Source organism: Diadema antillarum, unplaced genomic scaffold (assembly GCF_040938485.1).
Source record: "Diadema antillarum isolate AM-2024a unplaced genomic scaffold, OU_Dant_1.0 seq00000182_RagTag, whole genome shotgun sequence".
In the NCBI taxonomy this organism is placed as follows: domain Eukaryota; kingdom Metazoa; phylum Echinodermata; class Echinoidea; order Diadematoida; family Diadematidae; genus Diadema; species Diadema antillarum.
Window position 1 is genome coordinate 193,210 of NW_027271249.1, and position 21,791 is coordinate 215,000.

Below are 21,791 nucleotides of genomic sequence, written 5' to 3' on the forward strand. Positions count from 1 at the left end.
ACAAAACCATACATTATATTAAGCATACTAAGCAATGTTCCGTAAGTACACCTCAGTAGATTTGTTGCAAAAACCTCCAAAGTACAGATGCGGTCCAATAGGGCCGCCATTTTTATTGAATTTAACATTTCAAACATAAAATTTGATAGAGACATTGGATTGCAACAAATTTGATGTCATATGGAGGAGAGCAAAACTTCCCAAAAGTTGATACCACTTTAGCTGTGTATTGTGATAAATTGGGGGGGGGGGGGTTGTTTGCTTCTCTCTTTTTTTTGGGGGGGGGAATCCATGTTTTTATATTCTTTTGAAGAAAGGAAGAAATGTAAAAATGCATGATTTAGTATTTATCAAAGAAGAACTGAAGAATTATTTTGAAACCTGCGATTGAGATTGAGATTTACTGAGATTGAGACATAATTCATATTTCTGGAATTACAGGCAATATCATACACTGTTGACAAGTTAACATCTAAAACTTGAAAAAAATGTATTCATGCATTATAAATTTTGCATACAATGTGTTTACATGGTCACATATAATACTGTAATGGTCTAGTGACATGCAGGTAAACTTTTCATGCCAAGTGGTAGGTGACGCTGGTCGCTATTACTGTAGCATTTCATTATAGTAGATTGTTCTGAGGCAGATAAGATTGAACAGAAAGTATTTTCCAAAAAGAGATAGGAGCTTGGAATTTGGCACAAATTTTTCCAATGTGTAATAATTAGCGATAAAAACAGTATCCACACAAAATTCAAGATGGCGGTAATTAATCGAGGTTGTCTTTCAAGGCATTATTTACCATTAGTGCACGTAAAACGAAAAGCCAGCTTTAATTTACTCCTCAAACTAGTTCTAAACTGTAAGTTAGGGATAGAACAACTAATGTACGAACTTAAATCAGTATAATTATTTAATGCTAAATATTGTTAGATGTACTAAATAGATCTGATAAGAATGTTTTTTATATATAATTCAAATTCAAATTCAAATTCAAATACTAAATTGTTAACAGTTATCATGGTTATGGTTTCTTGAAAAGAAATGGTGATATCTCCGTATGTTTTAGGCTTTATTATGATTTTTTTACATGGTAGAATGTTTTGTAATACAACTAACCTGCACATACAAATCGAATGTGATATCTCTCCCAATGGCAAACAATACCTTAAGTGTGTTGCGTCAAAGTTAGATCTCAACTTATAACTTATAATTTGATATATATCTTTAATCTTCTTATCTTTCTGTCTATTACATGTTTCTATACATCCGAACGATATTGTACTAGTGTAAACCATATTGAGGGTCTTTTTTTTGGGGGGGGGGGGGTGGAGCTCATTCCAGTGTTTGGGTAAGGCCCAATCTTTGATAAAAAAAGAAATGCTTCTGTATCAAAGATACTATATGCTTTTTTACTTGTATGTTACTCTGTTGTTGTAGAAACGTGAATGATGATGGTATATGTGTAATAATGTCTGATCCGTAGATGTCCTTGAAAGCCCTTCTGATCCGAACCCCCTCCCCCCCCCCAAAAAAAAATCCAAAAATCCGACATGGCGGCAATTTCTCAACTTTGCTCTTAAATGTGTTGTGCGAAATTACTTTTCAGTATATTGTTCGAATAAAATTTTCCAAATTGATTACTCGTGCTGTATATTCACATTTACAAATAAGCATGCTGAAACTGTATTTACTGTTATCAGATTTTTCTTACATTGTTTTGGGGCTGATTTCATGTGGGTTATAGTGTCACAATTGATCTGAACTTATGCCTTTGGTAGATGCTTTCCCATATTAGATATCAGGATCACTCGAGAGTGAAAATGTTCATTTTCATTTATTTTAGAGTGACCTCGGGGATCACTCGAAGAGTGACGAGTGATCCCTATTCAAAGGCAGGGCTCGACACTAACGTTGGTCCGGTGGCCCGGGGCCACCAAAAACGCACGTCGGGCCACCAAAATGCCAGAAATGAAGAATTTGGTGGCCTGATCGGGCCTCCAAAAAAGGTCAGATATTTGCCTTTGGGCCACCAAAAATAAAAGTTAGTGTGGAGCCCTGCCTAAGGTCACTCTAAAATGAGTGAAAATGAACATTTTCACTCAAAAGTCACTCCAATTTCACTCTAAATTCACCGTTTTCTGTTATTCACTCCTCACATCAAAAGTAAAAACTTCCACTCGATTTGTTTTTTCTTTTTTCGGAGAGTAGAATATCACTGGTTTTAAAAATGTGTCCATAAAAGCTAAGACAATTTAAGATATCACAACGGACAAAATTGTATCAAAATCGAAATAATACATTTAATTTGGCGCAATACACTATGTCAACTTTGATGGCTGTCATCTTGATTTTTTTTTTTTGAGCGGTTGATCTAAATTGTGTCTTAAACTATCTATAACAAGATTAGTGCCAAGTTTCAAGCTATTACTTCTATTTGAAATTTTGTTTGCTTCATCTCATCTGCTTCAGAACAATCTACTTTGAAATAATAGCGATCAGTATCACCTGAGCTACCACTTGATATGAAAAGTTAGTTTGCAGGCACGAACCCTCGTTTGTCAAAGAAAAAGTCTGCATTTGCCAAGGCTACTACACGCACTACTGGCGCTGCTACAAGTGCCAGTGCCAGTGGTGCGTGTAGTAGTCTTGGCGCGCGCAGACTTTTTTATGACCAACAAGGTCTTGGTCACAACTAAAGTGGCCATTCTTACGCAGTGAGTTTTCAAGTTTGAGACATTATAACTCCTGAACCAAAAATGGTACTGACCCCTAATTTTCTCCAAATATTAATTATATGTCAAACAAAATTCTTGAGATGTTTCAAGATAATCCTTTAGTCTTTCTCTGATTTATGCTGAATCAAGCATTTTCATGATTTTCTTTTTTTCAGAAAAATATCAAAAAATGAGTGTTTTTTCCTTAAAATCTCAATCCAGTTATCACAATAACCCACAAAAATGGTATCAACTTGTAGAAAATTTTATTCTCTTTCATATGACATCACATTTGTTGAAATTTGATGTTTCTATCAAATTCTATCATTTAAATAACAAATTCAGTAAATAAGATATGGCGGCCATCTTGGACGCCATCTTGGATTTGGAGGCTTTCGCAACAAATTTTTTGAGGTAGACCAGTGGAATGTTGTTTGTTACAATAAAAACTTGAAAATAAGCATGGTCTACTTAGTTTGTAGAGAGAGTGCAACTCGACCTCTGTTTTCAGCTTTTGGCCCCCCGGTTAAGTTGAACTTTTCTAAAGTAGGATCGGGGATATGAGCCAGGTTTGACTAGGACTCTTTAGCGTACGTGACAGGTGATCTCGTTGATAGCTATCTTGAAGGCGATATTGACAATCACGTTGGCGGAAACGAAAATAGCATCGATATTAAGAATGATATCAAATGACAAGAGATGATGATTATGGCAACGATTATAAAAGTATAACATCATATGATAATGAGAATGATACAAATACTAACAATATAGATGTGACTGTGAATTTTAATTGAACATGAATTTTAAAAACTAAAATAAAAGAAAAGGATGACAATACCATGACAATTTTGGGGAGTAAACTCTAATAGCCAATTTTCATTCTCTCTTTAAAGGGTACACCTGTAAACATTGCACAAAATTCCCCGTCATTACGCCAGGACTTCCTTGTGCATTGTGGTGGCAAGCAGCGAGTTAGATGAGCAGCTGATCGGGCCAGTGTGCAGAGGTGGTCGAATGAAGTGAGCTCACGCTTGCTACTCGTACTCGCGCTGCAATACTAGTACATCAATATGCCTACTGTATTCTCTTCAATTATGAACTTGCGTGGTGTCGCAGGCGGTGCAGGCATGGCTGTGGAGGGAGGTTCTTCGATCGATCTTTTGCAGCCAGAATTGCTATCTGTAGACACCCTTGTCGACATACTTGAAGAGGTAAGCAGACACAGTCATATTTTCGATGAAAAGCATTATTAATAAGCTGCAATGCCGCCTCGCAGTTTTTATTTATTAAACTAAGGGGTCGTCAGTAACGTATGTGTAGTCCCACCAGCGTACATTTGTGTGGGTTAATCAACGTCAACCTAGCTATTTCGATTCAGTGGGTTCAGTGCAGTTTTCTTTAAATAAATTTACCTGGTACGTGGCCTGGCTTACAGCACTCTAGGCACAAGCACTCACAGTACAATTCATGTTTCTGGCCAGGATTGAACAATGTTGAATTCCTTTGGTTTATTAGTACGAATGTATTAACCTTGTCGCAACAAAAAAAGCCAAAACATAGTTCTGGTACGCCTGCAAAAGTTGTCAAATTTTGCTCCCAAATGTGAACTTGTGCCTGGAAATGTTCGGAATAACGCTGTAATAACAAGACATTCGATGGGTAACGATGAAAATGCGAAATAATTAACCAAAAAGGTTCAGTCTCAGAACTTACCCAAACGGGGTCAGGCTAAACTCGGACTCGGGGATAACTCGGCCTTGCTTTGACGGCGGGCTGAGTTGTATACACTGTATACTATTGGTTGTCCCTCTTGGATTGTACAGTGTTGTACTATGGGAGCGGCCTGTATAAACTACATTGTAGCACTTCGCGTTCTGGCTACTCGCAGTAATGGTCCGAGTTGTTACAACGAGCGCATCAAAAACCTCTTTCTTTGGCGCGCATGCAAAATTAGTGTGCGCCTATCAAGCACCTAAGCTAAAAACAATCAAAGACGCTTGATAAACAACAACATAAACTTCAAAGACCGCGCGTCTCAGCAACTGAGGTGATGTGTGTATAGGGTTGAGGACCGCGCGCTGTCCATTTGTTTTGTACAGGATTAGCACACACTTTCCTGTCTGTTCAGTTAGGCCTCGTTTGGTATTAATTATACAATAGAAAATGGCGATCACGAACTGCGTGTAAATTGTCCGAAATAGGGTCGAGTTTTCCCTGAGACTGAGTAAGTCTGGAGCCTTCTGGAATAAAAGTCGTTTTTCCGACTTTTATTATTTTTCTCAAAATACTCCAAAACGACTCATCATTCTGGCAAGTTTCTTTGTAGACTCTTCCGATATATTGCAAGCAATTATGAAATGGTGCCAGACGGGTTCTCAAACCCTTACCAGAACTTTGTTTTCACTTTAAGTAGTGTTGGCGGAGGTCTGCGCTCTCAGAGTGCTTCTCTACAACATTAAAGGGATAATTCATAGTCAGGCATTTAGATGTCTTATACTAGATTTGGTCGAGACCTGACTTTGAATTTCTCTCTCCATCATTTTTTTTTTTTTTTTTTTTTGGTGAGATAGCGATAGATCCTAATAAATTTACCCTCTATTCCGTGACGTGGCATGAGTATTCCCAAGTAATTTACCAAGGTAATGAAAAACTTACATTCATACAAATCATGAATGTAGGGTTTCTGTTCCTAATTCCAAAAAGAGATTCAACATTTAGAGTCTATTTGATGAAAATTGATTTTGGAAATGGCTGAGATTTCGAAAACAACAATTCTTGTAAAAGTTGGGACCCACCTGCACCTTTTATCAGGATTGCTTTGTTTTACTTTGTTTCTGGATGTCTTGGCCATTCCAAAAGTTAAATTTCCATCAAAAATTTCCATCAAAATTCTCATCATGATAAACCTTGGAATGCACCTTCCCCTCGACTCAGCATAACTTGCAAGTCAATAGTGCCCTCACCATATCTTTTGTTAGTCACATTAATATCACAGAAACATACAAGTTATGCTGATTTGAGAGGAAGGTGCATTCCAAGGTCTTTTGTTATTAACATTTCAGTACTTTTAATAGCAATGATTGACAGATGAGGTCATCTCAAGAATATTGGTTGGAAGGATTTTGTTGTGGGCTTTCCCAAGTAATCTGAAGAAAAATAGAAGAAAAAAATCATTGAAAATTATAATGGAATGTTTCTAGATATTTGTTTCACCGCAAAAGTGATGTTGAGGGTATCATAAATCAATACAAATCAACATGCATTTGGATTTCAGGACCCCTCTAATTGTTTTTTGTCAACAGAGATGTATCAGGTTAGATGCATCACAGAAAGAAGATAAAGAAGCCCTGGTGGAGATCTTCTTAAGGACAGTGACCCCCAAACCACAAAGACAGCCACGGCAGAACAGGAGAGGTCGTCAATTCACAGCAAAGGTCATTGAGAAATTAGATGCAGTGAGGGCACGACAAATGCCCAGAAGAGGCGTGACAGATTCTAAACAGTCAAGTGGTAATGCAGTCAAGAGGTGAGTTTTGTGTACAGATCTGCGCATTGTGCTTCGTACATGTGTCGCATTGCTGGTTACAAAACAGCTTGCAAAGTGATACCAAAGGCACATAATAGACTACATCAAAAATTTAAAATCAAGCAAAATCTGGCGGTAAATGTAAATGTCCTTCTTACCTCCCCAGTAATGCTTCATCAATGATTGGGAAGGGGGGGGGGGGGGGGGGGGAGTTGAAGAATTCACAGTTGTGTGTGTAAAAGTCATACCTCCTATACATGGACAATAATGTAGGTATTGGCCATTTGAAAGAGAAATAATCATAGATTTGGAATGGAATATAACAAAGCATAAAATTATCTCTGCAACTTTGTTAATTGCATGTCCAGCATAAAATTTCTATGAGTAGTTTAATGGATTTGAACAATGGAATTTTTTCTAAAGGCATGCCTGTGTTGCAGTCTGGCACACAAGGGTATTCCACAGTGCCGCATAATGATTTAAACTTATGTGGTGGTTAGAGTAACTGGATGTGTTGGTCAGCAGACACACACTTTATACAATAACAATACCCAAATGATGCTTTGTTTCATAATGAAGTTTTCTGACATGTTGGTGTTGACTTGATTCCTATTAAGGTCAGTGAGCATCATAGATTGATCATCAAACTTTACCATTGGTTTAAATGTTTAATGCAATACTTAATGTTCTAGCATGAAGCTATATTTCTGTGACACATTATCTCTGCAAATTTGTCAATGACCATCTCTACTTCTGTTCTGCAGGGATCGAAAAGGAGGGTTACTGATTTCGACAAACCTCGACTCAAGTCAAGATGGAATTAGTCGTCTGAAACCCCCACCAGTGGTCATTAACAAGAGCAAATTAGTGGTGAAATTGAATCAAGGCAAGTCAAGTGACTCAAATAGAGATACACCAAAGTCGCCCACTGGTAATGTGAAAATCAGAAAGCTTGTTTCAGGTCAATCTTCCTCCTCTTCATCATCATCATCATTATCAAGTTCTCCGTTATCACCTTCGTCATCAACGCTGAAATTGGTTCGCTCACCAACGGGATCAAAACCAGATGGGACAAGTCCAAGGTCGGGAGACAAGCCTAGCTCACGTCCATCAAAGTCACCGACGGTAGAATCACCAAGTTCTGTCAAGAAGATATCACTGAAAAGAAAGAGCACAGAAAATGGAGAGGTAAGAATACATTCGAGAAGATTGAGTGCTCATCGTTCAGTCCACTCATAATAATGCACAACCACATCATCTTTTCAGTCATCAAGTCTATACTGAACACACGCAATACACACTTGTACATACACACATAATTACAATTTATGTAGATGATACCAGAACATCCTACATCAACAAAACTTTCAGATTTAAAATAGGGTAGAAAGGAATTTCAGGTCATTTGCAGGGACGATATTTTCATGAAACCGGATAGATAGATCCGCTTAGATTACCTATCAGAAACTAGCTCAGAAAATAATGCTGATCACTCATGGCAAGACATGAAGACAAGAAATGTCTGAATTGCAGATCTCAAAACTTGCACAGGAAAAGAGTGCCTGCATGATGTGATGAGTTATGCCATGGTGCCATGATTTATCTGAATTATGAATATTTATTCATCTTGAGGCTACATATGTGTAGCTTGCTCCAGAAACACCATTTTCTACTGCTCTTGCACCACATTCAGGGGCGGATCCAGGAATTCTGTAAAGGGTGGGGGGGGGGGGCACAACTAATATTTCTGGTACCACTTCTGGGTTTCAATTCATTTTTTTTTCTTTTTATTTCTTTTGTTTAACAGAAAACAAAGGGGGGGGGGGGGGAGCATGCGCCGGTTGCGCCCCCCTCTGGATCCGCCACTGACATTCCATGGTGTGTTTGTCAGATTTTTATGCCTCCGCAACGAAGTGGCCGGAGGCATTATGTTTTCGGGTCGTCCGTCCGTCCGTCCGTCCGTATGTCCGTACGTCCGTACGTCCGACCGTACGTCCGTCCGTCCCGTTTTGTTTTTGTCAATATCTCAAGAACCGTGTGGTGGTTTTACATCAAACTTGGTATGAGGGTATACCCTTGGGGGATAATACTTTGTGTAGATTTTAGGGTCAGAGGGTCAAAGGTCAAAGGTCACAGGTTATTTTGTGAAAAAAATTGAAATTTCATGTTTTTCTCCATATCTCGCAAATGGTTCAAGGTACCTTCATGGAACTTAGTATATATACTTGTACTGATGGGCAGTGATTATCTAGGGAAGTTGGGGGTCATGGGTCAAAGGTCATGGGTGTCAAAGGTCAAGGTCAACTCCTCAAAATATCACTACTTTCCTTATATTTATGCAATGAATGAAGGTTTTTTTTTAACTTGATGTATACATGTCTTACCCAATATATATTCTGTGGGAAGTTTCTTGCCAAAAGGTCAAAGGTCAAAAGGTCAAAGGTCAAGTGAAAGTGCTGAATTGCACTTTTTCCTCCATATACCTCCAATACCTTGAAAAATTACTCAATGCATAAACTTATAAAAGGGTCAAAAGTCAAGTAAAAGTCATCAGTTCCCCAAATACCTGCACTCTGACATTTTAATCATTCATCCAATTGAACCTAGTTCTAGGAAAGTGAACATTCAGCACATTTGTGTCAAACCTGTCATTTTAATATTTTGCCAATTGTTTGAAACTGTCATCACACATTGTCAAGACATTGTACTATAGACCTATTAGGAGAACCATGCATTATGGCGGAGGCATATCAGTCGCCGTAGCGATATATCTAGTTATGTCATACATCGTAGCTCACTGAGAAACATATTGAGCATCACAAAGACAATTGAAATTTAACTCTGCATCTACCCCCACCCCCAACCCTCCCAAGAAAAGAAAAAAGAACTAGAAATGCACTCTCTGAGTCGGACCTCCGCCAAGCAGCTACTTTCTGCCGATGATCTTGCTCTTCCAGTACAGATGAGTGATTTCCACCCATATGTATGCATGTTGAAAAATCACCCAATTTCCCAATATAGAAGCCTTTGTTATGTCACAAGCCCTTAGCTGCGCAGGGCGCCGCACCTGGCCCTGTCAGAAACTATGAAAACCTCACAAATGTACAGCGTGAACACCCAAGTTCATTGACCCTACCTGCCAAAGTATCAAAAATCCTTCATAGAATCCATAAAAATTTCCAGATCTCTACCAAAATTTTATTATCTGTTCCTTAACCTTGTGTCATTTTCAACCTTTCCTGCAAGTTTCATCTAAATCCATGCACAACTTATCGAGTTACATGTATTTTCCACACCGACAAAGAAAGAAAGAAAGAAAGAAAGAAACAAACAAACAAACAAAGAAAGAAACAAACAAACGGTAATGAAAACATAACCACCTACCTTGGCAGAGGTCATAAAATGACCATCTTTGGTCTGAAACTGTGTATTGCGACTTATTGCATTTGAATAGAATGAAAAAGAAAAACGTTTCTTCTCTAATGTCACTACAAGTCAATTGAATAAACATAACTGAAATGTTTAGCTAGACTGAACTAAATTGATATTGAATCAGTCATTGTATCCAGTAAGTATTTGTTTTTCATTTTTAGTCTTGCGGTTTTTGCATGAACTGCTTAACCACAATATCCTTGACTTTATTGTGTATTCAAGAGAGAAATCTATGTGTACAACAAAGAGGTATGTGAAGGGCAAATGAGTCACATTGCATCTTTTGAAATGGAATCTGGGGAAATCCCAGTGAATGCAGTACATTCATGTAGGAAAGATTTAAATCTTAAACTTCTAAACATTTTTGCACCATTATGGAAAAGCAGAGTTATACAGGGAATTTTAGTTTCAGTTTCAGTTTGATATTATTTCTGCAGGAAATGCATTTTTTCAACAGAATGCAGGCATGCAGAGACTTGTTGAGATATTCTTGTGTGTTTGATTTTTACAGGACATTACAGATGTCTCTGAAGGGGCCTCTCATAAAAAGAAGATTAAGAAGATAACCTGGCCCTGATTAACCTCTGCAAGAGTAAACTTCACATGTACCTCCAAGGCACAGTTTACAGCTGTGTCATAAGACACAATACTGTATTAGCTGTTATTTTCAAAAGGGTTTAATTTTTGCGAATTTGCAAGTCACTGTTGGATCGCGGATTTAACAGCACACGAAAATATCATCATGCCCTAGGGTAATAGTGCACGTATGATGTCCACGGTGTCAATTCTGGAAAGCAACATCTGATCAAAAATGTCTGTGACCTCCTCATTCGCAAAAATATCTGTACACAAAAATAACAGCTTGTACAGTAGCTTCAAGACCTCTGGTTTTAATAGAATATTGTACGAGCTCTGGTGACAAGTTTACGTCTTCATCAAGATTTTTAGATTTTTCAAAATAACATGCTCATACAAAATATATCTTCAGATTCAGATATCTGCAGGAACATATTAATATTAGAGGTATATGAAGTTGAAAGGAGTCTAAAGCCAAAACATAGTTCTCGGAAGGGTTCAGAATTCATCTTCCATCATTTGGAATTTGCAGAATTACAGCATCATTTCACACACTTCTTATCGGTGCGTGTACATTTTTAAAGCAATAGTCGACAGTTCTGCAGGCATATGAGAACTTTGTTTTGGCTTTGAAGGATGGTTCAATTTCGGTTGAGGTGGAGCTTCAGGATTCCAACTGTTTTTTTAATGACAATTTATTGAGATAATGGGAAATCTCTTATGAAATATTAAAGAGCATATAATTCTAAGAGGAATTCAAGGTTTCTTTGATGAAAATTGGTTTTGAAATGGCATAGATATCCAAAACAAAATGATCCTAATAAAAGGTGGGATTCACCTTTTATGAGGGTCACTTTGTTTTGTTTTTGGATATCTTAGCCATTTCAAACCTGTTTTTCAGCAAATAAACTTTGGATCTCTTCAAATTGTATGCTCTTTAACATTTCAAAAATGGTTTCTAAGTATCTCGCAAAAAGCTAAATGCTGAATAAATCACCTCAACTGATACTATACCATCCCTTTAGTGTTTTTCAAACATGTCAACTACAAACATGAAATCTCTCGAGTGGATTTTGGGGGATGGGGTAATATTCCACTTACATTTAATTCTATTGAGTTTACTTGAAAGCAATTAATTTTAATGCATGTTATTTTCTTGTTAATTTCAATTTTTTTTCAAACAGTTGTACTTGTACTTTTAAATAGCATGAGAGTCAACTTTGTTCCCCATTTCCAATTTTGGTATATATCTGGCAATTTAACTTGCCTCCACATCTGCAAACAAAGTTTCTGCTCTTGACACATGTTAATTGGGGTGAGGCACGGGTATCTTGGGTGTGGCAGCTACACCAAGAGTGATCTCCTTTCAAACTTTCACTGAGTTTCAGTGTTATTTGTGACAGCATTATCGAAGATTCTTTCATATGCCAACAGTAACAAAGTTTGCTTGTCCATAGTCAACTCTGCACAGTCTTTATCTTGTGGGATAAGACAAAGTCTATAGAATGTGATATCTATTAATTAAGCAGATTCTTTTTCTTCTGCCAGTGAATAAAGCCTTGTGCTGGCTGCATGGTTTTTGGCTTTCAGGTCCATCAGGTAAATCAATGAATTTATATTCAATTTTTTATTGATTTAATTTGATTTAATTTATGCTACAGGCAATTTGAATCTGAATTACATTTTTACTGTTACAGGCACGTGTTTAAAGTTATTGTCAGTAGCAGGGACTTTTCGACTTTTCGACTTTTCTTGTCGAACCTAGTAGTCAGTTGATGGCTGCAGTGACCATCCCATACAAGCAGTGCACAAGCATTGAGCGGTGAGCATCAGATTTTCAAATGGGCTGTCCCACTTTTTACCAGTGACCCAAGTAATGCTGCCCACCACCACTCACCGCCCTCCTTTGATTGGTCCCTGTCTTGGACTTGTGACATGAGCCACTCGTGTAGATGTTTGCAAGTGGCTAAATATACACAGCGGTACAATGTACTGCAAGTTTATCCTACGATTATGTTTTGTGATAAATGTGGACAACTGGTACAAATTTGCTCATAATCTTTAAAGGGATATCTCTGCAGAGGGAATGGTACATTTTTGTGCAAAAAGTATTCATTGACCTCTACATATTTTTATTTCTTAATATGTGTGAATTGGCTTCATAATCCATCCATTTAAGGAACAGTAGCAATTGATGACCATCATTATTACTCTACTGTGCCCATTGCAACTCACAGCCGCATGAATGAGCAATTACTAATTGAGGTTGTTCAGTCACTCATTAGCATTGTGCTAAATAAAAAAAAAAGTTTTCCAACTCAGTCAACCCAACGTGAATACCGCCCCTCTTACCTTACGTGTTGCCTGCTTTCAGCGACACAATGAAGAAGTCTCTATCGCTTCACCAGACAGTAACGAATGACTTGAGAACTACTGGAACACACACTGATATGCTATACTTATCAGAATTTCAATAATTCAGCACAAGAACTGATCACTAGTCATTCTTAAGTCGTTCGTAACTTTAGGTACAACTTTATGAAACACCCCCCTGGTGCAAGGAGTCACGTTTTCCATGTATATCCCGTCAAGGGTTGATGTGCAATGTGGATCTACTAATGTCCCCACTTTTGCTCTTGACGTGATAATTGATTGTGCTTGATTGTGAACTCTATTGTGGTATCGGTGAGTCAATGTTCATCTTTACTTTCAGAAGACAGTGACGTCATCAACTTTTAGTTCACTGATGTGCTCTTTTCTACCAAAATTTCCATTCATGAAGACTAACATGGTGTGTGACACAAGACGAGCCCAGCTGCCAACAAAGCCAGATGATGTATTATTCAATTGACTCTTATATATAATTTCTGTCGTGTGCCCCTGCACCAAGATCAAAATCTGGCAGTGGCAAACTCTGTCAGCCCTCTGCAATCATGTTTGTTGAATTTACTTGCTCGAGGTCAAGGGACAGAGGGATGGTATACTGTAGCTTGGGTTGAGATGGGTATTCAGGTTTTAGCTTTTGTGAGATACGTAATTGGAAACTAATGTGAAATACTAAAGACCATACAAAAGTTTATTTGACGAAAATCGGTTTGAAATGGCTGAGATATCCAAAAACAAAGAGGTTGTAATAAAAGGTGGGACCAAACTCTTATTAGGACCATTTTGTTTTGCTTTTTTTTTCATTCATCAGCCATATCATAACTGATAATTGTCAAATTAACCTTGAATTTCTCTTAGAATTATGTGTATTTCATGAAGGTTGTTTCTCATTGTCTCACAAAAAGTTGAGACCTGAATTCCCATCTCAACCAAAATTGTACTATTCCTTTAAAGGTCAAGTAGCTGGGGCTTCATCATTTGAAGTTTAAACTATTGTTTTTTAATATTTTAAATTATTTCATTGGTGCACATACGTTGTATTATGTACCGTATGTGGAGTTTTACAATTTGTGACCGTGCAGCTCAAAACGAACATAGAGTCGCACACACTGATTTTGCGTGAGGACTGGAAATAAGTGAAATGGGTCAACCTAGTCGAACTTGACTTTTCATATTTTCTGAAAGAGCGGGTCTTCTTTTACATTATACTAACATTTGGTATCATAAAACGGGCAGGAAAGTGTGTTTTTTAGCAGTTTATCTCGAACATTTTTGGTAGAATACTGTGCTTAGGTGTGTCTTTAGAATCCCTTTTTCATTTCTGAAAAACCTTGTCCACACTCTTCACTTTCAACTCTAATAACTTTCGGAAGGATAGTGCTACTGCTTTGAAAGTTGGCATTAATTATTGACAGAATGTGTTAATGAGACATGCTTAATTTCACTTTAATCTAATAATCCCTTCATTGTTGTTACTCTGGTGGTTTACTTCCTGTTTTGTTTTGTTTTTTGTCCCATTCATCGCACAGCCAGCACGGTTTGGTAAAGATTAAGCGCCTGAATAAACACTTAACTTCAGAGCCTCTTTTCTCAGTTCACACTTTTCCTGAGTTTGTGCTTTCTTTCCAGTATTTAGATAGATTATTAAAGTCCATTTGATTTGAGTTATACATCATTTTAAAGCTTAAAATCTGCTCTTTCAGAATATGGTCTTAACTATAAAAAATTCATGTCTGGCGACTTTTTGTTTGTTTTGAGGTGCAGGGTCACATTTGATCATTCAGAACAGGGAAACGTGATCACGTACTAAAATACACGCTGGTTTTCGTATGTGCGGTGTCACACCGTGTATTATGCCTGTAATTTATATAGTAAAGTCCAGGCAATTGAGAAATGTTCTTTTAAATAAATGGATATGATATTGATGCCACCTTTTGACTTGTGTTTTAATTGCTTAGAGATTGCATGTGAAATGGTGATAATGTTGATGTTTTACTGAAGGTCCTGATGTGCTGTGTGCATTTCTTGTTTCTTCCATTCCTCCACATGAAGACATTTGATAGACCTTCTTTCTCTCTCTCTCTCTCTCCTCCATTAACCAAATATTGTAATTATTTGTACATTGTATTATCTTATATGCTATGCATTATATATAAATATATATATATATATATATATGTATATGTATGTATGTATGTGTGTGAGTATATTTATGTGTAATTATATACCTGTATATAGAGTGCGAGAAGGGGCCCCGACCGTGTACAGAACCAGTGTAGCTACTTCATTATTTATTCAGTGCGAGAAGATGAGGGCATTCACAGATGTATATATTGTAACACAACCGGGACCGTTGTGTATCGAGGTCGGGGCTCTCCTGTCTTGGCATACAAAGGACTCAACTCTCTCTCATACATCACCGCATTCGTACGTAAAAGATATCACAAATAAACACACCGGTTATTGCCACGGTAATTGAATTGTATATGGCACAAGCACTTTACTTGCCTTTATTTTCGGAGATGGGTGAATAAAACATAGGAAAGTATCTCGTGGGGTTGCCCACAGCCCTTCGCAATCTCACCAACTGCTCGTATGATATACGGACGACCCAAACACTGTCCTTACCCGGCCGTGGCTAGAACGCGACTGCCCATTTGACAGTTGCCGTACAGACTCTTGTTCGTACCGCCCGCGTGTAAACGCACGCCCCGTCCGTACCCATATCCTCTAAGAGAACGTGCGTACACGCACTATCATGACATCACTTTGTTACACTACCCCCCTCTAAAACAAGTCAGTCCTCTGACGGTGAAATAACAACAATAACAGAAGCGATGGTATGAAACTACTTTCCTATCAATGAAACAACTTTTATCTGACAGCCTTCTCATATATCAGGCTTCTTTCTGTATAACTATACATAATTCATAACTTCCTCTTAAACAAGATGTTATTCTTTCTTCAAAAACAACTCGCTCTTTAACAGTCATTCATTAATGGGACAACACACTGAGTAAGCCTATACACATCACTTATCTTACTAAGTGCAAAACATGACAAATATCAAAACCACCACCTGATATATGGCTTTCATACCTGTGGCAAAATTTGGTAACGACTCAGTGTAAAGCCGCAAATTCAATTAAGAAGTCAGCCTTTAAAGCTAAAGAAACAAGATGGAGTTTATAACTTCTTACTCTATTAATAATTTTCATCTTGCGCCAAACTTCAATGAAAAAGAAAACCACTACACAGGAATGTACTTATTTCCAATTTTGAGAGTCATATTATATGGAATGCATACTCATACCAATTACTTATCACTTGTTCATATCCGTTGTGATGAGTATTCTAACTCAAAAGCCAATAAACACTATACAATTACAACTCTTTCCTTCAGACCTGTAGTATTCTGTGATAGAGGGTATCTTAAAACATAACTCTCTGACCTCCAATGCTTATAGCCAGCATGAACATCGATGTTACAAATAATCAACGTTTTCAACTCTTCCTTGTATCTGAACTCACGACTTAAACAATCCTTATTGCTATACTGTCATGATAAAACATGTTATTCATGTAATTATTGTCTCACTTTGGCCTAGAAAATACACAAATTGAAACATACTTTATTCTTGACTTTGCTACTGCGAAAAGGCTCTTGTGTTCTCTATTCACAAATCATAAGGTAGAGTAAAATTAACTACAGCTTTTTTTGAATTCATAACACGCTGAACTTAATGGCAGTCCTTTGTCAGGAATCTGGCCTCCAGGTCGATTTCAAAGTCTGTGATGGTTTCCTCTTGGCAGACGAGGATTCCCTCCTGAAAGGTCTCCCTCTTCACTGTTTGTTTGATGCTTTTCACCCTCCCTTTGCATTCTTCTTCCAGGTCGTCTGTGGTGAGTTTCCCCCCGGTGAAGTTTGGTGGCGCCACTGGTTTGCCGGTTGCCTTCAGCGGAGTTGTGCATAACCATCCGGCACTCCCTCTCCTTTTCCTCCTGGAATACTTTCATGCCCTGGGCGCCGTACCATGTGTAGGTACTGTTCTCCCTTACTCTAACAGGCAGTCCCATCAACATGCGATGCGCCTCAAGGCTCCCAATGTCTTTCCCGAGCTGGACGCGTCTGATGTCAGTTTGGAGCACAGGAAGCACATCGCCAGGGCCATCTGACTCCGTGACATCCTCGGATGTACTATCCGCCGCCTGTTGTTCCGCCTCTCGTAGCGCCCACATCCCCCTTGCCTTGCCAGACAGAGGTGTTTTGCCCCCCCTCTTCAACATACTGCCGGGTAATGGGCGACACTCCTATCACAAGCTGGTCTCCACATTCGTCATCCGGGCCGGCATCTCCGGTTTGGTCGACGTTCGAGGGCCGCTCCCTCGTGCCTGACTCCTCCCGTGTTGGCTTTGGGGTCGCTGTGGACCGACCCAGTCTCCTCTGCTCCCCAGTCTCGCGAGTCTTCCGCAGTGGGCTGCTTCTCCTCTGCGGACTCCGGCTTCTGGGGGTCCTCCTATGGGGACTTCTCCTATGGGGGCTCCTCCCTCTACCCGTTGGACTCTTCTCTGCTGGCATGTCGCGGTGTGTCTTTTCATGGGGGCGGAGGTTGTCGATCCTTCCATAGCTTCGGTTGCATTCGCGGCACTCAAAACGCCTCAGATGTCTATGCTGACTTTCGATGTGTCTCTGGAGACTTCGGTGGTGGCCCAAGTACTGTTGGCACGTGTAACACTTGAAGTTTCCACCCATAGTGAAACGTGGGAACCTGCATCAAAACAGAAAGAAAGGACCAAGGCTGGTTCCTTCAATTAAAAAACCCAACCTACGTATTACACTTGTAAGCTAAAGGGAACACAAACATCGCATTTATTCATCACATTTCAAAAACCCAATCGTTTTGGGGCCATTCTCTGCCTTGGAGGGTTTCGACGTGGTGCCGGGATAGGCATTCGCCTAGGTGCTGGGGTGGGGATATTCGGTTCGCATTCTTGGTCAGGGGGTATCGTTTCCAATTCGGCGTATGGTGACGTCGGAATATCCTCTCTGATCTCTTCCTCTAGCGCTGTCTCATCCTTCTCGCCGGGAAGGTAGCTTGTTTCTACTTCCGGCTCTTCGATCCAGGATTCTAACGGTTCCCCTTGATAAGGCTTCAACCGGTCTGAGTGAACAACTACCATTTTGCCATTGGGTTTCATTTGAAGTCTGTACATGACGTCGGAGAGCTTGTGTGTCACGAGATATGGCCCTTTCCATCTTCGCTGTAGTTTCGGAGACAATCCCTTCTTGTTTGCGGGGTTGAAATACCACACGAATTTCCCTACTTGTAAGCCATCCTTATCTGCTGTCTTGTCATATGTCCGTTTCTGGTGTCTAGCTGCTTTAGCTAAATTCACTCTAGCTCTTTGATGTGCTGTTCTCATCTTCTTTCTCAGCTCGTACGCATAGTCCGACTTCATTTCGGTGTCAATTTCTTCGTCTTCCCTGGTCGCTTCCGTAGTAAGATCAATGGGGAGACGTACCCCACGACCTAACATCAACATATTTGGTGACTCTCCTGTTGATTCCTGGGGTGAGGATTGATAGCCAAATACGGCCAGGGGAACTTGTTCGTCCCAGTCACGCTGCTTTCTGGTCGGGTCGATCATCATGGACACCATGGATATGAGCGTACGGTTAAACCTTTCTATGAACCTGTCAGATATCGGGTTGTACGGCGTTGTGCGAGTTTTGTCGATTCCCAGGACAGAGCACATCTCTGCAAACACTTGAGATTCGAAATTTCGTCCTTGGTCTGAGTGCAATACCTGCGGCACTCCGAATCTGCATACAAATTCATGGACAAATTTCTCAGCCACTGTCTTAGCCGTTTGATCCGGGATGGGATATACCTCTACCCATTTTGTGAAGTAGTCCCCTACAACTAGCAGATATTTGTTGCCTCTCTCTCTGTCTCTGGGAAGGGACCAACGACGTCCAAGGCAACACGTTCCATGGGCATCCCGACTGATCGTTGTTGTAGAGGTGCGCATCTTGTTCTGACAGGAGACTTCTTGCTGGCACATGTGTTGCACATACGAATGATTGATCTTACGTCTGCATCCATTTTTGGCCAGTGACACCTCAGGCGAACTTTTGCGATTGCTTTCTTAGACCCCAAGTGCCCTCCTGTATGACCGGCATGCAGTTCCGCCACTACTTGCTTCCGGTACTTCTCTGGAAGAATAATCTTCCACTGTACAACATCTCCACTGTCGGATTCCCAACGTTGATGGAGGACGCCTCGTATCATTCCCACTTGGTCCCACATACGCCAGTATGACTTTGCGATGTTTGATTGCAATTCTACATTGGACCAATCTGGCCGGATACCCTCCTTTTCTTTATGCTCGACTACCCATCTGATCGTGTCGTCGGCAAGTTGTGCCTCTCTGAAATCAGAGAGTGTGATGGAGGGCTCCACGTGGACTGCCTTTACCTGCTGGTGGAATTCTGAGTTTGGTACCGGGCTCTCCTTATGTTTTGTGTTTGGCTGAGGACAATCCCCTTTGATGTTATCGCACTGAGTACAATCCCTGCACGGTCGCCTGGAAAGACTGTCAGCGTTCGCATGTGACCTCCCCGCACGATGCACAATGTCAAGGTCATACTCTGAGATGACTTGGAGCCATCTAGCCATCTGGCCTTGGACATCTCGGAAGCTCAGAAGCCAGGTGAGAGCTCCATGATCTGTCCTGATTGTCGTCCGTTGGCCATAAACATATGGCCGGAACTGTTTCAGGAAGACAACCACAGCCAGTAATTCCTTGCGGGTTGTACAATAGTTCTTCTCGGCTTTGTTAAGGGCCCTGCTAGCATAGGAAATGACTCTTTCCTTCCCATCGATCACCTGCGAGAGCACGGCTCCTATGCCCTCGTTACTAGCATCAGTGTCTAAGATGTACTCACAGTCAGGATTTGGGTACGCCAAAATTGGCGCCTCTTGTAATCGTGCTTTCAACTCTGTGAAAGCAGCCTCGCAAGCTTCGGTCCATGTAAACGGTTGACCTTTCTCGGTCAGTCTGTGTAGAGGGCGAGCGATGTTGGAGAATCCTGCGATGAATCGGCGGTAATATGAAGCAAGCCCCAAAAAACTTTGAACTTCCTTCACAGTAGTGGGGGTTGGCCATTCTTTAACCGCTCTGACCTTCTCTGGGTCCGTGGCTATTCCTTGGGCTGAAACGACGTGACCTAGGTAAAGGACACTTTCCTTGAACAAGTGACACTTTTTTGCCTTGAGTTTTAGACCGGACTCTCTCAAGCGCTGGAAGACTGTCGCCAAACGATGTAGTTCCTCTTCGACGGTCTTGGCATATATGATGATATCGTCCAAATAGACCAAGAGAAGATCCCAGTGTAGCCCGGACAAGACACGCTCCATCAACCTTTCGAAAGTGGAGGGCGCATTCGTAAGGCCAAAGGGCATTACGTTCCAACAATACAGACCTCCTCTCACAACGAATGCTGACTTTTTCTTCACGTCATCGTCAAGCTCGACCTGCCAGTAGCCCGAGGCAAGATCGAGGATTGAAAACCAATTTGATCCTCCAAGGGCATCCAACGAATCGTCTATTCTTGGAATGGGATATGCATCTTTGATCGTGATCTTGTTTAGACGCCGGTAATCAATGCAAAACCTTTTCGTGCCATCCTTCTTATTCACCAATACAACATTGGAAGCCCACGGGCTATCAGAAGGCTCGATCATGCCAGTGTCTAGCAATTGTTTGATTTGACGAATACATCCTGATATTCACAGGAGTTTTGCGATATCTTTGTGGTGTGTTCCTTCGACTCCTTGCTTGGCCCGTTCGTAGAGGTCTCTTAGATGCTTAGGCACCTCTTCAATCATTCCGGCATCTGTGGGTTCTGTCTGTTTCTCTTCAGCATCAGTCACAGGAGTGATGAATCCAGCAAGGGTACCCCGCTTAACAACGCATTCTTTGTTACTTGGGTTGTAGACTCGGATAGGCAGGGTCGTATCTTCGGCCTCAACTAGTACGCATGCCACTAATATTCCTTTCCGAGCTAGTTCATTGTGCGCAGGCTCAATCAGACCAAGGCCTGTCCTGACCTTGCTAGATCTCACGTGACCTGAAATTAGTGCCTCGTGTCCAGCAGGTATTCTGGTAGTTTCCCCAACTACTACCCTTGCACAGAACGATGTTCCTTGTCCGTTGGTGCATCTGATTCTCTCGCCCTTCAGGTTCAATTCCTTGGACTTCAAATCTAAACTTGCCTGGTTTTGTAGGAGGAAGTCCATACCGAGTATTCCGTCGATTTGGCCAGTGTTAGCGAAAACAACTTGCAATGACGAGATACAAGCCCCTATTCGAAGTTCGATCCAACCACTTCCTAGTGTTGAAAGCTGACTACCATCTGCGTTCCTAACTCCTGAGATGTTGGTATTCAAATGTGGCCTTTTTACTCTAGGAATACGGTGATACAGCGTGGATGACAATATCGTGTCGGTAGCACCAGTGTCTACCAGTAGCATAGTCTTGATACCCCGTACTTCCACTTCAACGAAAAGGCCACTGCGAGCCACATCGGGTCGTGTTCGAACAGTTGGTTGTATCTCTGGGACCGTAGGCAACTCATTCATTGTTTCACGGTATTTGTTGGCCCCTAATTCTGATCCAGCCTCCTCTCGGGCCTCTGAGTCGGCTGATCCTCGTTTCCCGAATTTTTGACCTGTTCTTCCTTCAACTTGTTTCTTGTCTTTTGCGGGCAGTCTCGTTGGAAATGCCCTTTCTCATGGCACTTAAAGCACCTCCGATCTGTTCTTGGTGTGCTCCATCCCGGCTGTCCTGTCCACTCCCTGTTTGCTTGTGGTTTGGACTCTAGTCTTTCTCTGATCCACTTCAGTTCCTGTCTTAGCTCGTCTATCTCTGTCAATGAGTTCCTTTCCAGGACTCTGGATTGTTTATATCTCCTTCCAGTCCTTTGTTCCTCCAATCTGTAGAAATTGTCGGTCGCCAGTGCAGCCTGAATGGCTTCGTCCAGTGAAATAGGCTTGGAACGGAAGACTCCCTCTCTGACAGACTGATCCTCGATTGCTTTCGTAAAATGGGTTCTCGCAAGACGATCCTGTGCTTCCTCCGGTAA

At 40.6% G+C, this 21,791-nt stretch overlaps 1 protein-coding gene across 1 annotated transcript; it reads left to right on the plus strand.

Moving 5' to 3' along the window:
• Positions 1–3,821: 3,821 nt before the first annotated feature.
• Positions 3,822–10,269, plus strand: LOC139728469 (ashwin-like). The gene is made up of 4 exons (XM_071639409.1): positions 3,822–3,935; positions 6,027–6,250; positions 7,015–7,438; positions 10,194–10,269. The coding sequence occupies exons 1-4, from the start codon at positions 3,852–3,854 to the stop codon at positions 10,257–10,259; spliced, it is 798 nt and encodes a 265-aa protein (XP_071495510.1). The 5' UTR covers positions 3,822–3,851; the 3' UTR covers positions 10,260–10,269.
• Positions 10,270–21,791: the final 11,522 nt, after the last annotated feature.